The sequence below is a fragment of the Eupeodes corollae genome, chromosome 2, assembly GCF_945859685.1.
Source record: "Eupeodes corollae chromosome 2, idEupCoro1.1, whole genome shotgun sequence".
Lineage (NCBI taxonomy): Eukaryota > Metazoa > Arthropoda > Insecta > Diptera > Syrphidae > Eupeodes > Eupeodes corollae.
In genome coordinates, this window is record NC_079148.1 from 54,431,514 (window position 1) to 54,452,218 (window position 20,705).

Here is a 20,705-nt window from a genome sequence, read left to right on the forward strand (position 1 = left end):
CGTAGTACGGCTAAAGAACGAATCTCTGTATTTGACATTACGACTGAAGTAGGGCTCGAGGGTATACTGATGAGCATTCCTAGAAGCGCGAGTATTTCGGTTGAACTGTTTAAGGGGAGGAATGGAACTGGCTAATTCACTAGAGCATAAGCCGTTAAAATAACGGTAAAAAAGGGGTCAGACAGGATATCTTACGACGATGTTCAAGCGAAGTAAATGAACTTATAATGATATTATCATCTATCAATTTAAATGCTCTACGTTCAATACGATCGAAGAGGCTTAAGTAAGTTGCAGGAGAACCAGACCAGAGATGAGAGTTATACTCAAGCTTTGGACGTATGTAAGTCTTGTAGATAACAGACCAGAAGGGGTGAAATATTTCTTGCATCGCCTAAGGAATCCCAAACACCTTGCTGCATTTTTGGCGACATCGCGTATGTGATCATTTCACAAGAGGTGGTTGGTGACACACATACCGAGAATATCGAGGTGTTCAGTCTCATTGATCCAAGTGCCATCCATGGATAATGGCAATGGGGGTATATCTCGCTTTAACGATACAAGACAGCATTGGGTTTTCGAAGCATTAAATTCCACGCGGTTTTTTAATCCCCATTGAACAATGCTGTTTAGATCGGAATTTAATGAGCTTATCGTATTTTGTCGTTGCAGATCCACATCCGAAGAAGAGAGATGTGAGTCTGAAAACAAATATGAAAAGCTAAGAGTACTATCGTCAGCGAAACAATGTATTGGATTAGATGTTGCAGACAGAAGATCATTAATAAAAATGAGAAAGAGTGTTGGAGATAGAACAGAGCCCTGGGGCACACCAGCATTTATTTTATGGTTTTCAGACTTGAATCCATCCAATACAACTAGTGTTGAGCGATTCGAAAGGTAATTACTAATCCAATTAAGCAGGGTTTTATGAAAACCGAAAGCACGCATTTTCGATAAGAGAGCCTGATCCCAAACCCTATCAAATGCTTTTGAAATATCAAGTGTAGTAATCTTACTTTCTCCAAAACGATGTAAAGATTTGCTCCACTGTTCGGTGAGATGAACCATGAGATCACCAGTGGACCTATTGCTACGAAAGCCGTATTGCCGGTCTTTCGATCTCCAAGATATTTCTTGAGCTGATAATTAATCAGCGTTTTCATGACCTTGGAAAGAAGGGACGTAAGTACAATCGGTCGGTAGTTAGAGGGTGAGGAAAATTCACCTTTTTTTGGGAATAGGCTGAACAAATGCCGTTTTCCATCCGCTCGGAACGAGACCTGAGGAGTAGGGAAAAATTAAAAAGCTTACGCAGTGGTTTTGCCAGCGTTGAAGAACACCTCTTCAGAACAATAGCGGGGATACCATCGGGACCAGCGGATTTATGTGCGTTTAGATCTCTTAGGACTCTTGCCACAGTACGAGTGCGAAAAAAGATTGGTCCCATAGAATCACTAACTCGCTCAAGTACAGGAGGAGTCATAACACTCACTGGCAGCGTAGAATTGGCGGCGAACTGCCTAGCAAAGAGATTAGCTATCTCTAAATAGCTAACAAAAGGAGTGTCATTAACAACGAGCGTAGGAACCGATGAAGAGGAAGAATTCCTCATGTTTTTTACAAATGACCAAAAATTTGTACTGCCTTTGGGACATTACAGTATTTTTTGCCGTAAATTTTGGTCATGTACAAATTTAGGCCGTCGAATATGGGCGTTGCAGGCCTTCCTGGCTTGTTTGAACTTTTTCCGGCTTTCCTCAGTACGGTTGGCTTTATAGCAACAGAAACTAACCTCTTTGGCCCTAATAACCTCTTTACAGCTCGCATCAAACCAAGCATTTTCCTTAGGTCTCATACTTTTAACCCTATTTGGTATAAAAGTTCTCATTCCCAGGAGAATTAAACTTGTGATCATATCAGCGCTGGCGTCAACGTCACTATCGAGGAAGCATTTCTATTAACAACGCCCTATCACCAGGGTGACGGTTCTGTTCAGGAGAATTTTTAGCCACGACTATAAAACACGTACGAACAAAAAACTGCCTTATTACAAATCTTTATGAAAGGGCGAAGTCTGTCGGGTCCGCTAGTTTATAATAAATTGAGTACACTGAGATGGTGCTTTAGAAACATACTTAAGTTTCCTAGACAATATAAACAAGAGCGTTTAAAATGATTAGTGACAATTATATCGTTAATTCACTTTTGTCATTTAATCTCTCACGCAATTTAGGAATACGGCACGAATGCGGTCTTCTCAGGAAAGGAATTCAAAACAGTTTACAAGGACCTGTCAGTAATTTTCACTGTCTTTGATATAAAAAGGGTACAAAAACACCTTTATTGCTCGCAAAAAAAAAACTAAAAAAAAATGAAAAGAAGTGGCTCTGAAAGTATAAACTACTTATCTTTGGTGTAGTTTCTTCAGAAAGGAAAGTAAAAAAGCACCATTTTCTCAAGAAATAAATTATTAATGTTTGGATTATTATTTGTTTGATTGAATTCCATTGACAAATAACTTACTAATACCAACAGTTTATTTTTTGCTAAAATATACCTACTAAATTGGGTATACGAAAATAACTGTTTAATATCGGTGTTACGCTTCTAACTGTACATTATTTTTATTGTCTGTACGACATTTTTATCAGAGACATAAGACTTTCTTTTAAACCATAGAAATTTAATATCTAATGAAATTGCAAAAACCGTTGCTTAAGAAAATTATACACAATTAAATGTTTTTGCATCTTTTGAAAATGAGGACTTCTTCAAAACTCCACTATTAACCTGCTTTTAAGTCTAAAATGCACATACGAACATGTTCAGGTATACATCCGACGAAGACGGCGACGAGCGACGCGGACGTCCAGCTATCTTAAATATTCAATTGCAGGCTAGAATAATATATATAATTGGTTTCTATTACCGACTAACTGCTGTATCGACACAACAAAAGCCTCATATAAAAACAAAATAAATGAAAAAGATTCTATTAATGCTCTCAATAGTCTTAACCAACATCATCAGTATTGAAACAATGCAAGCTCAAACGGTTCCATTCTCTTTGTCTTCTGTCACTTTCCTTTCCGTGCTATTTGGCAACTTCAATTGGTGCTTAAACTTTAAAAATTCGATTACTGTTCAATTGCATTTTCATTCCCGTCAAGACTATGATAGACTATAGGTATATAAAACTTCACATTCTCTTTCCATTCCGCAAAACCACATCTCAACCCCTCACCCTCCGCCCATCCCCCTTCCTAATATGTCACCCGTCACGTCGCGTTGCCACCATCATCGTCTTTCCGGACTGAAACACCATTGAAAGAGAATAAAGTTATTTGCAAAGTGTGCCACCATTTACTTGTGGCAAAGCAATTATACCATCCACCACCGATCCGATCCGATCCGATCCGCCATCGAATAATGTATCTTCACTATAATGTAGAGTTCCCAACAAGTCTCTCAAGAACTCAGATGCTAGATTCCATTCGTGCGCTTCGCAGCTTCAGGATATTTTGCAGTTCGTGCACACAGTAACAGTATAATGTAGGCACCCCTCCTCTATATCTATCGGAGCAGACTAGTTTTGAATACCTAGTGAAATTTCAAACTGATTTCACAAAAAAATCAAAACAAAATTATCGTAAAATTCATCACGCAGCGGTCGCGGCATCAGCTCAACAGTGAAGAACGAACAGCTCCCCCTCCAGCTAAAGTTGCTTCAAGTGTAGACATTTGACTACAAGACAGGCACAGGAGCAACTTTGCAGTCAAGGCCTGCTTAGCTTAGTGCTCATACAGTTGATGCATCACACTGCAATATGTATATGGCGCTGACTTGCCACGCCACTTAGTAGCAAAGCAATTTCACTTAATATATTTCCATGGTGAAAACTTTTACTACTTCCGCTAAGCAATATTGCCAATAGATTGGGGAAGGTGCTTCGTTCTTCATTTTTTTTTGTATTTGATCACTTTCAGAGAGAGTGTTGTGGAGCAAGTATAGATTTTTGATATTGTAACTGTGACTAGATCGGGATGGATGAATAAAAATAATTATTTGAACGTGTTTTGGATTCATTTTTCTTTCTTCACTGCTGAAATACATTTTATAATTGTACACAATTATGTACAGTTGGAGATATTTCTGATAACACGTCTGAGATCTCATAGAGAAATTGGTTAAAAGTAAAAACGGAAATAACCTTTTCGACTCTCGTTTCCACTACCATTCCGGTCGGTCAGTGGATTAATTGCCACAATGATGGCATACTGCCGCTTTTGTATTTTTATGGGGATATCAGGGGTTATTAATACCCTTTATATATTTTCATTCATACACATTACGGGAGTATGAAAAATAGGGAAGGATTTAACAGGGATACCAGTGCACATTGGTCTTAAAGTTTTGAATATAATAATGAGAGGGAAAAAATGATGAGTTGGTTAAAGCATTAAACATTTTTGATGTGCGGTTAAAAAAAAAATATCTTTATTGACAGGCCGTCCGAAATTGAGCTCAAAAGTACTGATGATCAATGACGGTGGGAGGCGGGAGGGGTGTAGGGTGAGGAGTGATGCAACAGGTCAACTTGACAGAACTTTGTTTGTAAAAATATCGGTAAGCCAAAGAAAGGTAAGAAATATTGCAGCTTTGTTCAAGCGTAGGCTTATGACCATTCCTGAAAGTTATGTTGCTTATAACCGCCTGCCTGAAAATTTGTGAAAATAAAGAAACCTTTGAAAAAATTCTATTACGACTGGAAATGTAAATGTTTCAATTTAATGTAATAGTTCTATCTCTGTCGCTATCATTTTCAATTATCTGTTTTGGAGTCTATCCAAAAGACTTGTTTTGCGGGCACCTATCCAGATATAACTCACTTATCAATTCAAGGTTTTGCCGGATGACGATTTCGTAAATTACAGCTGGATCAGAATGGGTGGTAAATTGTTTGCATATTGTCGGAGAAATCCTAAGTACCTAGCAGAATTTTTGGCAATGTCGAATATGTGATAATTCCAAAAGCGGTGATTTGTGATACAAAACATATTTGTTTACTAGAGCATTATATATTTTCAAGAATATTTGCTTACTGAAGGTGGTACATGCTTCTAATATTAAACGTTGTTAAGAGCACTAAATAAAACGATACAAACATTATTCCTAACCAAAAACAAAATTGTATATTCATTTTGTTGACTCTATGTGCTACAACTGAATATTTTCCAACGTCTTCCCCAATTTTTTTAAAGCTGAATTTCATTCACCAACAACCTTTTTTAAAAAAAAAAGCTATAGTTTGCTAGTGATTTTAATGTAACTGCATTCCCCCCCCCTTAACATTTTCTTAGTTCACTGCAATTAAGAGGAAATTTAATGACGTGTAAATGAAGCTAGCTCACCATTCGAATTTCGTCAGAGCAACGCCAAACTTTCCCTAGGATTTTTTGTCCAATTTGTCGAATTAAAAATGTTGACATTTCTACACGTTTTAAGGTTACGTAGTAGTAAAATGTTTTTTGTTTCCAACTTAATATCTAGAAGTTAATATTTTCAAATGATTTTAAGTTTCTTTTGAAGTAAAAAATGCAAAACTTAGGACATTGACAAACGTCGTCTGTCGATATTATTACAATTATTAGTTTCAAATCAAAATTTGGTGATAATTTTAAGAAAATTTGTTAATGGTTATATTCTCTCACTAGTTGATTTCGGTATGGTAAGGCTACAGTGATAAAATTCGCAAGTCCTTCAAAACTGGTCATGTTTTCTCCATTAACCACCTGTATTATTTTCGCTTCTATTAAACCAAACTTTCCCAAGGAAGGCCACCCTAATTTTTTTTAAACCTGGACATCTGCCCAAGAAGTGCTAGATGTTTTCTTCCTCCCTTAAGTTGCACTCAGTACATAAAGCTGATTCGTTCTGGCCAAATCCGTTTTTATTAAGTTTGATTAAATCACATATTGCCTTTAAAATCCAAATGATCTTGTTCAGTTCGAAACCATCGTTAATATTAATCTGTCCTCTTAAATGATCCAGAAGTTTGATGATGCGCGTACTGCTCTCAGATGCCCTTCTTGATTTCAACAGCCGCAACAGATTATTGCCTTTTTGGATTCAATCAATTTGAGAAATAGAGCTCTCATCCCAACAGTCCAAAACAATATCCAAGATTGTTCAATTCCTTTACCCAGAACAATTTTTCCCTCAAAAGTATTTTTGTTAGCTGATGCGGTAGTCTTGTTGCATTGTATTCGAATATTGTTTTTGATATATATCTGAGTTTAAGATCAAGGGTATAGTAATGTCCGTCCTCCGCCCAGATTCCATTGCCAAAGAGTAGTTTGTAGTAAATGTAGGCAATTTTAAAATTCGTTTTAAAAAATAGGGTTGAAGTTTATCCACTTCTTCGAACATTCCAAAGCCCCAGATCTGAGCACCGTAGGTTTGAATAGCTCTACAAAGCGCCTGGAATAGTTACCATTTAGTTTTCAAGTTGATATTTCTTTTTGATAGAAAGCATTGCCACGTCGAGTTTATGCTGTTATTGGTTGCAATGTTTCTCTTTTCTACGTGCTTTGAAAATTACACCTTTGGTGAAAGTAAAACTCCTAAGTAAGTATAGTTGGGGACAATTCGCATTCTTTCTCCATTTAATTTTCAATTTTCTTTACTAGATAACCTTCCACCATTTCTGAACACCATTATCTCAGAGTTAGATAGATTTACTTCTAGGCTCCATTTAATGCAGTAACATTCCAGCTGCATTATCATCTGCTGCAAGACCGTGACGTCATCCGCCAGTATAACCATATCGTCTGCATAAAGCAGAAACCCTATGTTAAACAAATCAATAAAGAGTGTTCCTCCTAAAGATACAGTGAGAAAAGCAATGGTGATAGCAAGCATCCCTGCTTGACTCCAAAAAGTGTCTCAAAATTTTCGGAGAGCTCTTTTCCCGTCCAAACAGCTTGAGTATAAATAAAAGATTTTTAGAGAGATGGCTCTGTCCATACGTCCGCACTTTTGGGATAAAATTTCTCATCTTCTATATCTGAAGAAACAGCTGAGATACTTTTCAAAAATATGGAGAGGGTGGTTTTTCTTTCTAAAGCAATTTTCTAAAAAGTAAAAATATAAATACTTACGAATCAATAACGCAAGGACCTCAATTAAATTGTATATTGTGACGTGATAACAAATAAGTATTATTAAAAAACAGTTTTTCACGAAAAATAAAAACCTTAACAATGCTAAAATTTTATATACATTGATCTTCAATCCAAATATATTGAACAAATTTAATGTCTTGCTTTCAAAAAAAATCAATTGACAATTTTTTTTTTATTAAATTCAAAAACCTACAAAAGCAAAAAAAATGATGAATGCCATTGACTGCAAATTTTTATCTCACACAAAATACTATTTTGATATTTTGTTAAAGTTAGATACCTCGGACGAGAAGCTATCATTGTGGGTTGCCTCCCAGCCTCTATTTTTATTCAAATTTGATTTTGCTGATGGAGTCGTCTAAATTTGACGCTTGTTTCTTGACAAAATATTGGTGCGTGGAAAAAACTAATTAACACTATGCACAACCTAACTTCTATTGTTTTATCCAAATCCTTGAGTCCTGATCTTCTGTTTTTCATTTCAATACGGGATAGAACACCAAAAACCATATTCCTGACCAATTACTTAAAGATTGACAAAATTTGTGAACTGTACTCGATAAATCTTATCGACCAATTCTCCAAAGTAAATCTGCAAAATAAAGTGTAATGCTCACTCATTTTTTAGAAATTGATTGCTTGTTAGAATTTGAATTCAGCCCCAAAAGGCTTTTCTGAATCCACCAAAGGTATTTACATATGTATTATAGCAAAAATAAAATGAGAAGTTTTTCTATTCGGAAACGAGTATTTCTTAAAACATAGGAAACGTCCACTTCTGTTTTCTTTTATATAAATTGGCTTGTGATGTAATTAATAGCAAAAACTATTAGGACTCGATCGAAACTTGATCTTAAATACACTTAGCAAACCACTATGGCCAAAAATAGCCAAGGGCCTTGGCGGAGATTTCGGTTTGAATCTTGCGCAGTGATTCCAATTTGCAAAAAGGGTAATACGTAACACCAAGCCAACTTAAATTTTTCGCTTGAATAACAATTTCAGTGAAAAATTTACTGGAAAAAGAAACATTTCTTTAAAATCCCATGCCCCCATTTATTGACCATAATTGTTGGTTCAGACGCCTTCTACAACAAAAGTTCAATCACTAAAAAATACCAAGAAGTAATAAAGAATTTCCACCCAATGTTCTTAATTGTTTTTTTATTTTTCTTGATACGTTCTTAGACACGTACTGATTTACGACTCTTTTTACAATTACAATAATTCCTACAAACAAAATGAGTAAGACTTTTTCTTGCTAGTAATTCTATCAAATTATTCATGACTGATAAGAATTATACAGAGGTCTATCATATTTGGAACCATACTAATTGCACTTTTAATGACTTTAATATAAAGAAGACATTTTTGGAAAATTACAATAATTCAATAACACTAACTCAATCGCTTATAATTTCTATTCGAACTTAAATTATTCTCGTCTCGTTTATTTTAATATTTAAATTTGTTTTTATAAATAAAACTTGGGTGGCACTCTAAAGTGACAACTAGTTGGACTCAACACCTCGCCGGAATCAAAAGTGTTTTGTTGTGTATAGAATATGGAACGGTGGCATGGAAGAATAGCTGTAGTGACAGGTGCAAGTTCGGGAATTGGTGCACAATGTGCAATGGATTTGGCCAAAGTTGGAATGATAGTTGTTGGTTTGGCTCGTCGGGAAGGACTTGTAGCAGACCTTCGAGAGGAATTACCTGAAGATGCCAAATATCGACTTCACACACTGAAATGTGACGTAACGAAAGAGTGTGATGTGAATAAAGCTTTTTCTCGAATAAAAGAAAAATTCGGTGGCATTGATGTGCTTATTAATAATGCGGGAATATTTCGTCAGACAAGTCTGGTAGCTGATGATAATGTGGCGGAACTACAAGCAGTTTTGATGACAAATGTTATGGGCAAGGTGCATTGTACACGTGAGGCTTTCAAAAGTATGAAGGAGAGGAACGTCGATGGGCATGTGGTGAATATGAACAGTACCTGGGGTCATAAAGTCGTACGCACTGAAGGTCATTCGTATAATATGTACAGTCCGTCGAAACATGCAATTACCGCTTTGACAGAAGCATATCGTCAAGAGTTTTATGACAATAATACAAAAATCAAAATAACGGTAAAAATAAATAATTTATTGGATTTGTTTTGTTTTTTAAGTGAAAAGTTTTAAAAAATCATAATTGATTGTTTTTAATTTTCAAAGAGTTTGTCCCCCGGTTTTGTGGATACAAATATAAATCTGAGGAGAGTTTCTGATTGTTCACCATCGTTAAAAGTAAAAGATGTTTCAAATGCTATTATGTACATATTATCAACTCCTGTTGGTGTTGAGGTGAGAATAGTTCTAAATATTATGTAACTACAACTGTTTTTATAATTAATAAAATCTTTTTTCTTTCAAGATTACGGAACTAAGTATGAAAGCAACGAGTGACAATTCATATTTGTAAGACTAAGAATTTTTTTTTAATTTAGTTTTAAGCCTAGTCATTATACACATCGATTTGAAGTGTATTAAAATAAAAATAAGAACACAACGTAAGGAAACTAAAAGATCAATTCATTTCAAAGTATATAGAAAAAATTAAAAACTGGTGTCCCAGTGGTTTTAAGTCCTTTAATGTTCGCCTTGTTTATAAACGATACCGAGAATATATAACAGGGGAAGTTTCTTTTGGCGATACATATGTAAAAATGTTATTATATGCTGATGACATTGTCATTTTTGCAGCCAAACTGATGACACTCCTACTTCAAACAAATAAGCTCAAGGTGGTTTGCGATTTATGGGATCAAAAGCTTAATTCTTCAAAATCTTCAATAATGATATTAAGGCACAAAACTCGTTCTGATAGAAACACCAGAAGCTGGAAATTAGATGGCACCAGAATCGAAGTTGTCAATGAATGTAAATTTTAAATTTTTGAGTAAAAGAAAAACCGACTGTAGACAAGTCAGTATAGAAAGCGTTTGACGGCTTTGAAAAAGCCTGACATTTGGATAGCTGTCACTTTTAATGCTGGTTATTTTTTCACAAACTATACCATTATTAAAACTGGTACGATACAGGCCTCAACAACGCAAATACATTGTAAAACTTCACAACAAAAATGTTAAAAATTTTGCAAACCTAGTCCCAGTTTGCAAAGCTAGAGCACTTAAAGGTGGTCGTTAAGCAACTTCTCAGCAAACATAAATGGAACTGGTGAACAATTTTAGCAGTTGGTTAAAGTAAGAGATGTAAAAAATCAAATCTGTGTACATTGCTCAAGAACAACTTAAATAGTGACGTAGTCTGTAATGTTTACGAAAACCAAGGTTTTTCTTCTTTCAACTGTTAACTAAGATTGGATTAAACAACCTTAGACTTGCTTCTAAATCCATGATCGTTTCAACTCTTTAAAGATGGAACTTGCGAAGATATCTAAGACATACAACCGCAAAATGAAAATTATATTGTTAATGTCTAAGCTTAGTCTGTTTATTTTCAATATAAAAATAAAACTTCTTTTTGGAAAACCGCGTACATCGATGTAAAGGAAAAATATAATATAAAATATTCGTTTAATTAAGACATATATATAAAACTAATTTGTAAAGCCGCCAATTGAGCAGACGACCAACAGAAGCAATTTTTTCTTTTAAAAAATATCTATTATTTAATCATAAAAATCCTAAAAGCTAAAAAATGTACGATTTTTATTTATTTAAATGAACGAAAAACATTTAAACTAATACAACAATAGAACACCTAATATATTTTCTTCATTGTGGTTATCTAACAACTTGTTACTTCTTTTAAGGTGACTAGTATAAGTACTTTTTTTAAAAATTAAATGTTGACTTTGTTGAGTTCTGTTATTTTAAATAATACTGTATGAGAAAATTTTTAATCTTGTTTCAATGTGAATTGTTTATAAGAAACACGAAATCCTAAGTTAGAAAACAGAAAAATCATTCATTGAAGAAAAAGTAATTCTTTTCAAATTAAATTTTAACTTATGACTTAAATTCAGTTGTTAAAATTTTGAATCTTACCATTAATTGTAAAATAAATATAAGACTAAGGCTAAGGTCCCACAGTCGTGTAGGACCTTTCTGCGGGCTCCACATCCTGGAGCAATATCTTCTCAGCTCAATCTGAAAATAAAAAATAAAATATGTTTAGAACTTAAGAAAAACAATTAAGCAATAATACAAATGTAAAAAAAAAAGAAAACGTAGTATAGTAACTTTAAACATTTAATTTGTTGCATTAGATCATAATCACATTAAATTTAGAAAATTAACAAAAACCACAATAATTCCTACACCAACGGGATCTAATCAGTGCACCTGTTGGAAAATCATTATGTGATCAAAAGAGACATGAACTGCATCTATCATTTCATTATTTAGCCACATGTTCATGTTATCTTTGCTCTCTGTACACAAACTAACTAAATACAAAACGAAAAAACATGTCACTCTTCTCGCTAATGGATTCAATTTATGTTGGACTGCTGCAAGAAGATAGTTTCACAAAAAAAACGAAGAGGAAAAGATATCTGCGTTCCCAGAAAATACATATAAAAGTCCAAAACCTGAAACTATCGTTTCGTTGAGTGATGCATGACATCAAGAAATCCGACAGCAAAAAGCATATCAGTACTCCAATAATGTAATCATATTCGATGCTTGCAATATTCACAGAGCCATCAGAGGTACCTTACCTACCTAACCTACCTGGTATCTATCTACCTACCTGTACTTCTGCCATACTTGCAACCGCATTCCACATTCGATCTAAGATGAGCCTACACATCTGCGTACCCTACCCTTACCTTTAAAGTACGGATATCTTATTGCATTTTTTTTATATAACATACGAGTACTATACATAAATATTGCTACGAGAACCAATTCAGTGTCGGACTTAAACGGACAAATGATGAAAGCCTTCATTTTAAAACGGACGACAAATGAAGAAGTTTGTCTGTCCTGTTTTGGGAATAAAATGTTAATGAAACCACCTGATCACAACTTGAGAGCAGAAAAATACATTGTATGCACTATATATATTTCAAAGATATGCCATATTCATAATTTTAGTTTTGGTATGTTTTATTTTTTTTTAGCCAGGTGCATACCACAAAATATTCTGCTCAGAATTATGGTTGTGTCATAAGAATGGTTTGGTATATTAATTACAATTAGATGCCATGGAGATAGCTTAAATTGTAAGCATTAAGAAGCAGGAATTCGTATTCGTTACATTCTACAAATGAATCGACTCTTAATAGACAAGACACAGGCTTTTTTCTATAAAATGCAAATTTTTTTGACATATTTATGCAATTGACAAAAACTTGTGCACTATCTTTTTTTGAGTTTGACGCACACAATTAACGCTGAGCACTTTATGGCTGAATCGCAAACATTCTTCACCTGACGTTTACGAATTCAGCCATAGGAATTCAATGCATGCTATCACAATGGATCTTCGATCTCACGTTTCGTTTGACAATCGTAACGAAAAGAACGTAATGTAACGTAATGTGATTCCAAACAGAAGCTCTAGTTCAATTAACTGAACATTTGCTTTGTCTGACAGCTGAACAGCTGTAAAAAATGTCAACAAACAAAATGTTTGCCCTTTGGTGGGATGAAATAATAGAAATGTCATTAAAAGCAATCTCGAAGCAGGCCCACCGTAACGCAGACGAAGCCGAAGGTGATGGTGAAGCGTGTTTGTGATTCAGCCATTAATGATATGAAGTGCACAGGTACCTTACGAGTGTGAATTTTAAATCTCCTGAAAACCTAAAGCCTGTCAAAATAGCATCTCCAAATCTGTATTCAAATTAGGACTTTTACGTGACTCATATTGTGCCTTTCTTATAATAATTACCTAAACATTTTTCAAAGGTATAAAGTATGTATGGTAACCGTGAAACCAAAACCACCATCTCCAAAAACACAAAGCCATATCGTAAGAAAGTGGAAAGCTAATGGTTTTATAGCTGTCAAAGGCCAGGCTTCAAGCTTTTGAAACAACAAATTTCAATATGACAATATTTTCAGAAACTTAATTGTAACTTTAAACTTTAAGTAAGCAAAAACCAAATGCATTGCTTTAAGCTTGAACAAAGTTGTGAAATATTGAAAAAGTATGTATTCTCAAAACGAGTGCTGTGTTGCCCAAATAGTTCGTTTTTTAAATGAAATATATGTAAATAAAATGTACATCGATTGCTGTATGCAAGTTTGTGGAAAAAAGTTTGTGAAGAGGCTGGTATGCTAGACGAATATATATATATGATATCCGGTGCCCTGTCAGGGCATTCTGTCCACAGACAAGCTTGTGACCGCTATATCCGTAAGTTTACGAATGTCAACTTATCCCAGCCGTCAATCTGGACAGCATTTTCTTACTAAAATTAAAAAGATGGATTAAGACGATATCTGGTTTGTGCATAATGGTAGTGTCATGTAATAATCGTGTTAAAAGCCGACTTGGCGATTTCAACTTTAACTAACTTGAAACTACTGTTTTACACTTTAGTAAACTATTTTGGAACCGTAAAGGAACGATATTATGCCAACCTGAAAATGCACTTAAGGCTTATCATTCAAGCAACTTAAAACCATTAAAAAAGGTCTTGAAATATTACAGTGATAAAATGCGAGAGAAATAGAGGTAGGAACTTATGTTTTTTAAGTATTGCCGAAAATGTTTTAAGAGATGAAATTTTCATATTTTAAAGCAATTTTTGACATTCTTTAAAAGGTGTTAATGAGATACCCTTAAATATAAGGTACTAATCTGTATACTCTTTTCTTTTTTTAAAGCCTAGTTGCACCTATTTAAGTTAAAAGATTTTTCTAATTTCCTCCATCCTTAAGGTAGAGTTCGACTTTTATGAAAGCTTTTTTTGTACAATTTTAAAGCAATACAATTAAGACAATTAACTAATTTATTAACCAAACCCACAAAATTTATGAAGTGTACTTTGTTCCTGATAACAAAACCGATCGCCTTATTGCAGAGCATTTTTATGTTAAAAACTATTTCATCCCTGTGCTGATACGAGGTAAGGATCTTCTATTTCACATTCCGATTTTGATAATCTTGTCGCTTTAAAGCTGTGACACAGCAGCAGGCCTTCACAAAATACATATATACGAATGTACCTATATATATATATATATATATATATATATATATAACAATTCAAGAGCATATAAACTCTATACGCGAATAATTTTTTCTATAAGTTAACGAGTTTAAGTTGCAACTTATTGCAACAGCAGCGCAGCGCTGTGATAGAAAATATGTAGTCTCACTTCTTGCTGTTGTCCACTCTTTTGGCCAATTCAATTTCTATATCTTCAAAGGAAGAAGAAGATTTTTTGTCCGTAATTACTTAGTACGTCTGTCTTAACGATTTCAGCCAGCCGTAGACAAATAACACAACAAAAAACATAAAAAAAAAATAAAAAAGGAAACCAAACAAATGTTCCTGAGGATGTTGAATGCCCAATGTCCACTGTACACTATCCAATCCATAGTGTAGGTCCAGATAGGCTGCGCAGTGGTATTCCATTATGCCATATGGGTTGTCGGTTAGGATGTTGGCTCTGATGGTCTTTGTCGTCAAGTCAAGTCGCGTCCCGTCTCATCGTCAAGAGCGGATCGGAACGATCATCAACATTTTTCATCGTTGTTTGTTATCATTCGTTTTTAAATCAATACAACACTAGCGACTCTAGCAAAACACAACGCAACGCAACGCCAAGGCAACAAGCCGAGCTAAAAGTTTGATTTTTATATCTGCAATTTCAAACAGTACAAGAGTTTCCGATGAATTTCAGTGATGATCGAGGATCAATTGGAGAAGTCTCAGTCTCTCTCAGACGCAGACGACGAATCCAACGGTGACGTTGGGGAATCAAGCTGAATGTGAGAGAAAAATGTTATGCCTGGAAATTGAAGAAGGCAAATGTTGTATACGTACGAACTTGTAGATACTTAGATGGAGGCTAGATATAGTTATAGATGATATGCGTTATCGTTGATGTTACTGTTGTAGACGCAGTTTTCCCCTCATTGTTTTTGTAATAGGATACTAGTTTTAGTTTGTCCATTTTCTTGTTGTGATTGTCAACTTAAACGTTTTTCTATGCCTTTTTGTTTGGTTTTTAAATAATTGTAAATAAACGATTTACACTATCGAACCTTTACTTTAAAACTTAAGTTTGTTAGGTAAAGTGTGTTGGAAGTAGACTGCCACATTGAATTGCAATTTCATATCGTTAAAGAACATTTGAGGGAGAAAACCCAAAACTGCTCCTGCTTTCGAGATATAGGATACCAAATAACGATATTGTCAAATATGTCATGGTTTTAAATTGGTAAGGTTGTTATTTGACACATGTCAAACTCATCTGTCATTTAAAGTGATTTGAAATCGAACAGCGTCTTTAAATTATTTATATACTCACTTAAGAATTGATAATTTAAATTTAGTCACTTAATTACGTAGGGATTATGGTCGTCAGAAACAATTGATAGCTGTCACTTAGATTGTGAAAACGTTTAAAAAAAATAAGAAGCCTTAATAATCATCATTTTACGCTCAATGAAAAATATGTTTGCTGCAAGTGTTTCTAACCATCGCAATTTATCGATTTCCCAACGTATACAGAACTTGAATGTAGCGTATTCTTCATCTTATATTTGGATCTTGAAAGTTAAAACTACGCAACAATTTAAACCTGCTGGCCATTCAAAACGCTGCAGATACACTTTTAAGTTGGTCACTTTTTTATGACGTTAATTTCTACCAATATCGTACGATTTGATAACGATAATTTGTTTTGTTAGACTACGCAAATCCTAAAACTCTTGGCTCATTAATAGTTATGGCAGGGAAACCAACATAATGTGCGAAAAGTAATTAAAATTGGCTGAAAAGATTCGCATGCTTAAAATCCTCCCGTGACGCCCATGTGAATAGGTGTTGTTTTTCACACAAATATTCAACAAAAATGTGCCGCTGTTTGTATTTCTTTAGCTTTGATTTCAAAACCGAAAACAATGAAAGACCCTGTAATTTAATTTTGTTGAATAATTATGGGTCGTTCAGTGAATAATAGATTACATCAATGCCTGTCCCAGCTAATTTTTTTCACAGGTACTGCCTGAAAAATGAATTGACAAATCCTCCAAGAGTAATTCTTGTCATGAAAAGTGCTTTCCCAAATAAGCTGTAGGTCCCTTCCATCTCTGACAACATTAATCGCACACAGGAATGGTTGAGAGTTGTAAGACACGAGGCTCTGAGATTTTATTTGGCTTATAAAAAGCTTGTTGCTTTTGTATCCTTTTAAAATTTGTTAGTCCTTAAGTTGTTATAGTTTATCATACAAATATCTTCAAGATAAAATATAAAACAAACTTCATGTTGCTATAACCTCAGGAAAACTGACACTTATAGATCTAACATGAATTATGTATTTGTTTCCAATGCTGACCATTATAAATAGAGTTATACAAGAATATGTAGAATTATGGTCAAATGAATTCAGAGAAAAACATCCATTTGGCGATATAGAACAGAACAAAAAAAATCCAGCATTGACACAGGGGAGCTGTTCGGTTCTCAAGCACAACCGCAATATAATATAGAAGAGGTATTGCAAATACAACCGCAAATCAACAAACTTAACTTAGACTCTGGAAGAATCTGCAATGCAGCCAGTTGATGCAGTCTCCAGTCTGGACGACGAGACCAAAAGCCACAGACGAAGACCAAGACCAAGACCAAGACGAAAATGACTATGACTACAATTCGAAAAGATGGAAATGGAATGCATTATTGGATTTCTTGGTGTTGTTAAGTGCATATTAAATAGACTAATGATAGGTTAAAAAAGCTAACACTTCGTCGGAGTCGCAGAAGGTATTCAACCGTCCCGTCCAGTCGATGGATGTGTCCCAATTTGGCGCATACCCAAAGAACCGCATTCAAAACGGGAACGAGAATATGGCGAAAAAAAAAAACAAATAAACAAACATAAATGGGAATTATTATAGGCAAGTCAGCCTCTCCAGCTGGGGACAGCATCAGCATCAGTATCAGCATCAAAACTCAAGAACAACAATACCTTGATATTCGGTATATACATACATAGTTGTGAGCTCTGATACTGTTGGTAAAGATGTTATGCGTCGCGTCGTCGTCGTTGCATCGCGTTGTCTATGTCTTCTTATCCAAGTGGAATTTCCATTGACGCTAAATCATGCAACTTATGGCTAAGTTAGTTGTCTGATGAGCACTTTATATAGTAAATTAATTTTCTTTATGGCAATTATGTATTAATTAGTTTAAATTTTTATAGTTTGTATTGGAGCATACATTGTATCTTGAGTTTAACCTGTCACATTTAGTTTGTATGTGTAAAACTGCACTTAAATATTACAAAATATAGTTCTTGTGTTTTGTGAGTTCGTATTCCTAAGTCGCTTATAAAATATATTTTGAAAAATATTGCTATTTTATTCGATTAACAAATTATTAGGTTTTACTCAATCAAAAGAATAGACTATTTTCGATTCAAATCAAATTGTCCTTTGATTACCTTGATGCTTTAGTTTTCTCAAATTACCAAACATTAGTACCGGCTTTTTGTTCAATTTAGTGCAGTTGCTTATATTTTATGCAAGTGCCGTAGATTACCTAACATCATAATGATTTTAAAAATTTCAATTGACATTGAAGCCTTTTGAGGCAACTTATTTCGATGCCTCGTCAATTTATCTCGCTCCAACTTATATAAAAAATAACACATTTTGCGTCCTTCTATCATTTTAACCACAAACGAAACGAAACAAAATGATGAGACTTCGGATTGAGTCACTTAGGAAGAACCCGTAGCGAAAATTGTCATACTGTCAAGCTGTGTCATCATCAACGCAAAATGCTGTCAATAAATGCATGACAGAAATGCATTGAAACTTTCGTTGACTATTGAAATGCAAATATGAGCTTCAAAGTATTGAGTATTTCTTTCAATCAAAACTCGATCTAGCAATGTAGTTATGATACTTCGAGACTTTGACAGACCACATGTCAGAATATTGTTTGTGTAGCATTAACATAACAGGAATTATTTGTTAAATGTGGGAGCCATCTTTCAATAGGATTTGACAGTTTTTGTCTTTGTCTTAATTGATAGACAAGGTATATTTGAATTACTTATTTTTTTTTTTTGCAAAATGTATCAGAAAAATTCAAAAATCGATATTTTCGAAAGACAAACTTTTGACCACTTTATATTTATAAGTAAGATTGACAGAGCAGGAAAATAAAACATAAACACAATTATTTTTTTTGTTTATCCTTTTAATGATAAAGCCTAGTGCGCAGCTGAAGTGAAACAACTTTTTCGGCGGTCTCCAAGTGCAGAGCAAAATGTAAACGAAAACCACAGTGGAAAAATATTTGTGGAGAGTTCTGTCAGCTGTCAAAAACAATTGACAAGTTCTGACAGTCAGCTGCTGGTAAACAAAAGGGGAAAAGAATTCTATTTATTAACGTTTTGTTGACTTCCAAAAAGCTTCACTGGCTGCGACAAACGAAGCCAGTTTTTTTTTTCCTCCGAAGAGAAATCATTTTTTTTTCTTCGGTTTATTTTTTGGAAGTTAAATTTCACTGCTCGTCCTCATCACTTCTTGCACATCACCAATAAAATCTTTAGCATCATGAGTTTCCGATTCAGAAATGTGTTGTTGGAACACATTAGAAAAATCCCTTTTATTTTAAGCTTTAAATCAAATATAAATGAAAGTCAAAACACCGAAAGTCACGAGTAAACCATTTTTTTTTTAATAAAAAAAATAAACGTCTAAATTTCGCAAGCAATTAATATGCCGGGCAATTAAATTGAGAACGAAAAGAGTGGAGAATTGTACTAAGAAATCTAGTACGGCTATCCACTAAAATGACACATTTCGTCGTTCAGCAGCGTACTGAAAAAATAAAAGCACAGTGAAATTTTTCGTTTATGATTTCGTCATGTCATTTTTGTATGGGAATTTTCGTTTCACTTCAGCAGCATACTAGGCTTAAGATAGAGAATAAATTAGAATTCGGATCCGAAAAACTATATTCTCAGAGCTTTGATGGCAAACCCAAAAAAAGTTAGTTTATATTTTTAAGAATACAGAAATCTCCGAGATCTCAAAAAAAAAAAAAATAACCCGGCCATTTATTCCTCAGGAAAAATTGACGGGTTATTTACATTTTTTTTATTGATCAACAAAATTTTTAAATGAAATGTGACAGTTTTTTCAAGTTTCTGCATTATTTTCGATCTCTTTTTAACCATTCCTACAAACGAGATACTAAGATATCAAAATGAGTTTTCTCAATATTTAATTTGAACACCTTTTGTGGTGACAGATCGTTCGTACTATTGGTTGCGTTCAATCTCATGTTGGATAGGGTATCTTAGATAGGTGGATTGTAAGATACCTTGTTGAACGAGTTGGATAGCTGTATTGAGATAGCTGTCAAAAAATAAAAACAACCTAGCAAATTGGTCATCTTCTAAAATTCGGAAATCTTTTATTATTTACAGAAAAATACAAAAAGCTGAAATCAATTTTCAAGTTTCTTGAAATTCAACCATGTGTTGAATCAGCTGTTCTGTCAGATACCAACATACACCAGAAATTCTTCCATACCTTTGTATTCCTTTTTTGACATCTCAGCTGGTTTTGATCAGATGTCATTTTACACGTAAAACACTAACAAAAAGGTATCCGGGTACCATATCTGTCTGAGATTGAAGGCAGCCATTGTGAAACTTTCATATGTCACAGTACTGTCAACTTAGACAATTAATATTTTGACTGAAAATTTGATGGCGTGAATGTATCATTTCACTAACCGGAAATTGAAGAGGATTGACATTTTTGTGAGGTGTCAGTTTTCTAGGTTAAATGTACAATTAACAATGAAAGCATTATAAACATTTGTTTTTGGGAAAACAATTACTCTTTAATCAACTAAGCGAAAATATATCTGTTAAAAATGCTTCCCTTTTTACTTGCAGAATATAGAAAGTATATGGCAAGTAGAAATTGCATTTCTTAAAATTTTCGAACTCAAGATTTTAATCAAATTTGACATTACTATGATACGGAAGAAATTATGGTTTTTAGCAAATTCGCTTTAGGAGATTTTTCAATTTCTTAAGACCAAAAATAACAGTAGTCCCTAAACATATTTGTTGGTCAAAAATTTAAAATACGAATTTTCTTCAAAACAAACCGATAGATTTTTATTAATTTTTTTCAATTTATTTTCCTTAAGTTAGCTGCTTTTAATAAAAACTATTTATTTTTGCATTTGAAGGGTACCCTGCACAGAACTGTATTTTTGTTTTTAATTTTCTCAGGAATTAATGAACCAATTTCAATTATCATTTTGATAATCAAGAAAATCAT

General features: G+C 34.0%; 2 protein-coding genes across 9 annotated transcripts in view; one reads left to right on the plus strand and one right to left on the minus strand.

Moving 5' to 3' along the window:
- The window catches only part of LOC129947845 (uncharacterized), a 74,939-nt gene that overhangs the window by 15,884 nt on the left and 38,350 nt on the right, over window positions 1-20,705 (minus strand). For all 8 annotated transcript variants that reach the window (XM_056058579.1, XM_056058577.1, XM_056058583.1 and 5 more), the window contains exon 3: window positions 11,249-11,350. In XM_056058579.1, coding sequence (XP_055914554.1) covers window positions 11,249-11,323 — 75 coding nt within the window. In that variant the 5' untranslated portion in view covers window positions 11,324-11,350. The remainder of the gene's footprint in view (window positions 1-11,248; window positions 11,351-20,705) is intronic.
- On the plus strand, window positions 8,713-9,781 carry LOC129947846 (farnesol dehydrogenase). The gene is made up of 3 exons (XM_056058585.1): window positions 8,713-9,326; window positions 9,414-9,542; window positions 9,613-9,781. Exons 1-3 carry the CDS (start codon window positions 8,757-8,759, stop codon window positions 9,658-9,660), a joined length of 747 nt encoding a protein of 248 aa, XP_055914560.1. The 5' UTR covers window positions 8,713-8,756; the 3' UTR covers window positions 9,661-9,781.

Bases quoted from the DNA above. Each gene is read 5' to 3' on its own strand.
- LOC129947846 (XM_056058585.1), top strand. From the start codon at position 8,757: ATGGAACGGTGGCATGGAAGAATAGCTGTAGTGACAGGTGCAAGTTCG. The intron at 9,327-9,413 runs GTAAAAATAAAT...TAATTTTCAAAG, and splicing joins ATACAAAAATCAAAATAACG to AGTTTGTCCCCCGGTTTTGT. The intron at 9,543-9,612 runs GTGAGAATAGTT...TTTTCTTTCAAG, and splicing joins CAACTCCTGTTGGTGTTGAG to ATTACGGAACTAAGTATGAA.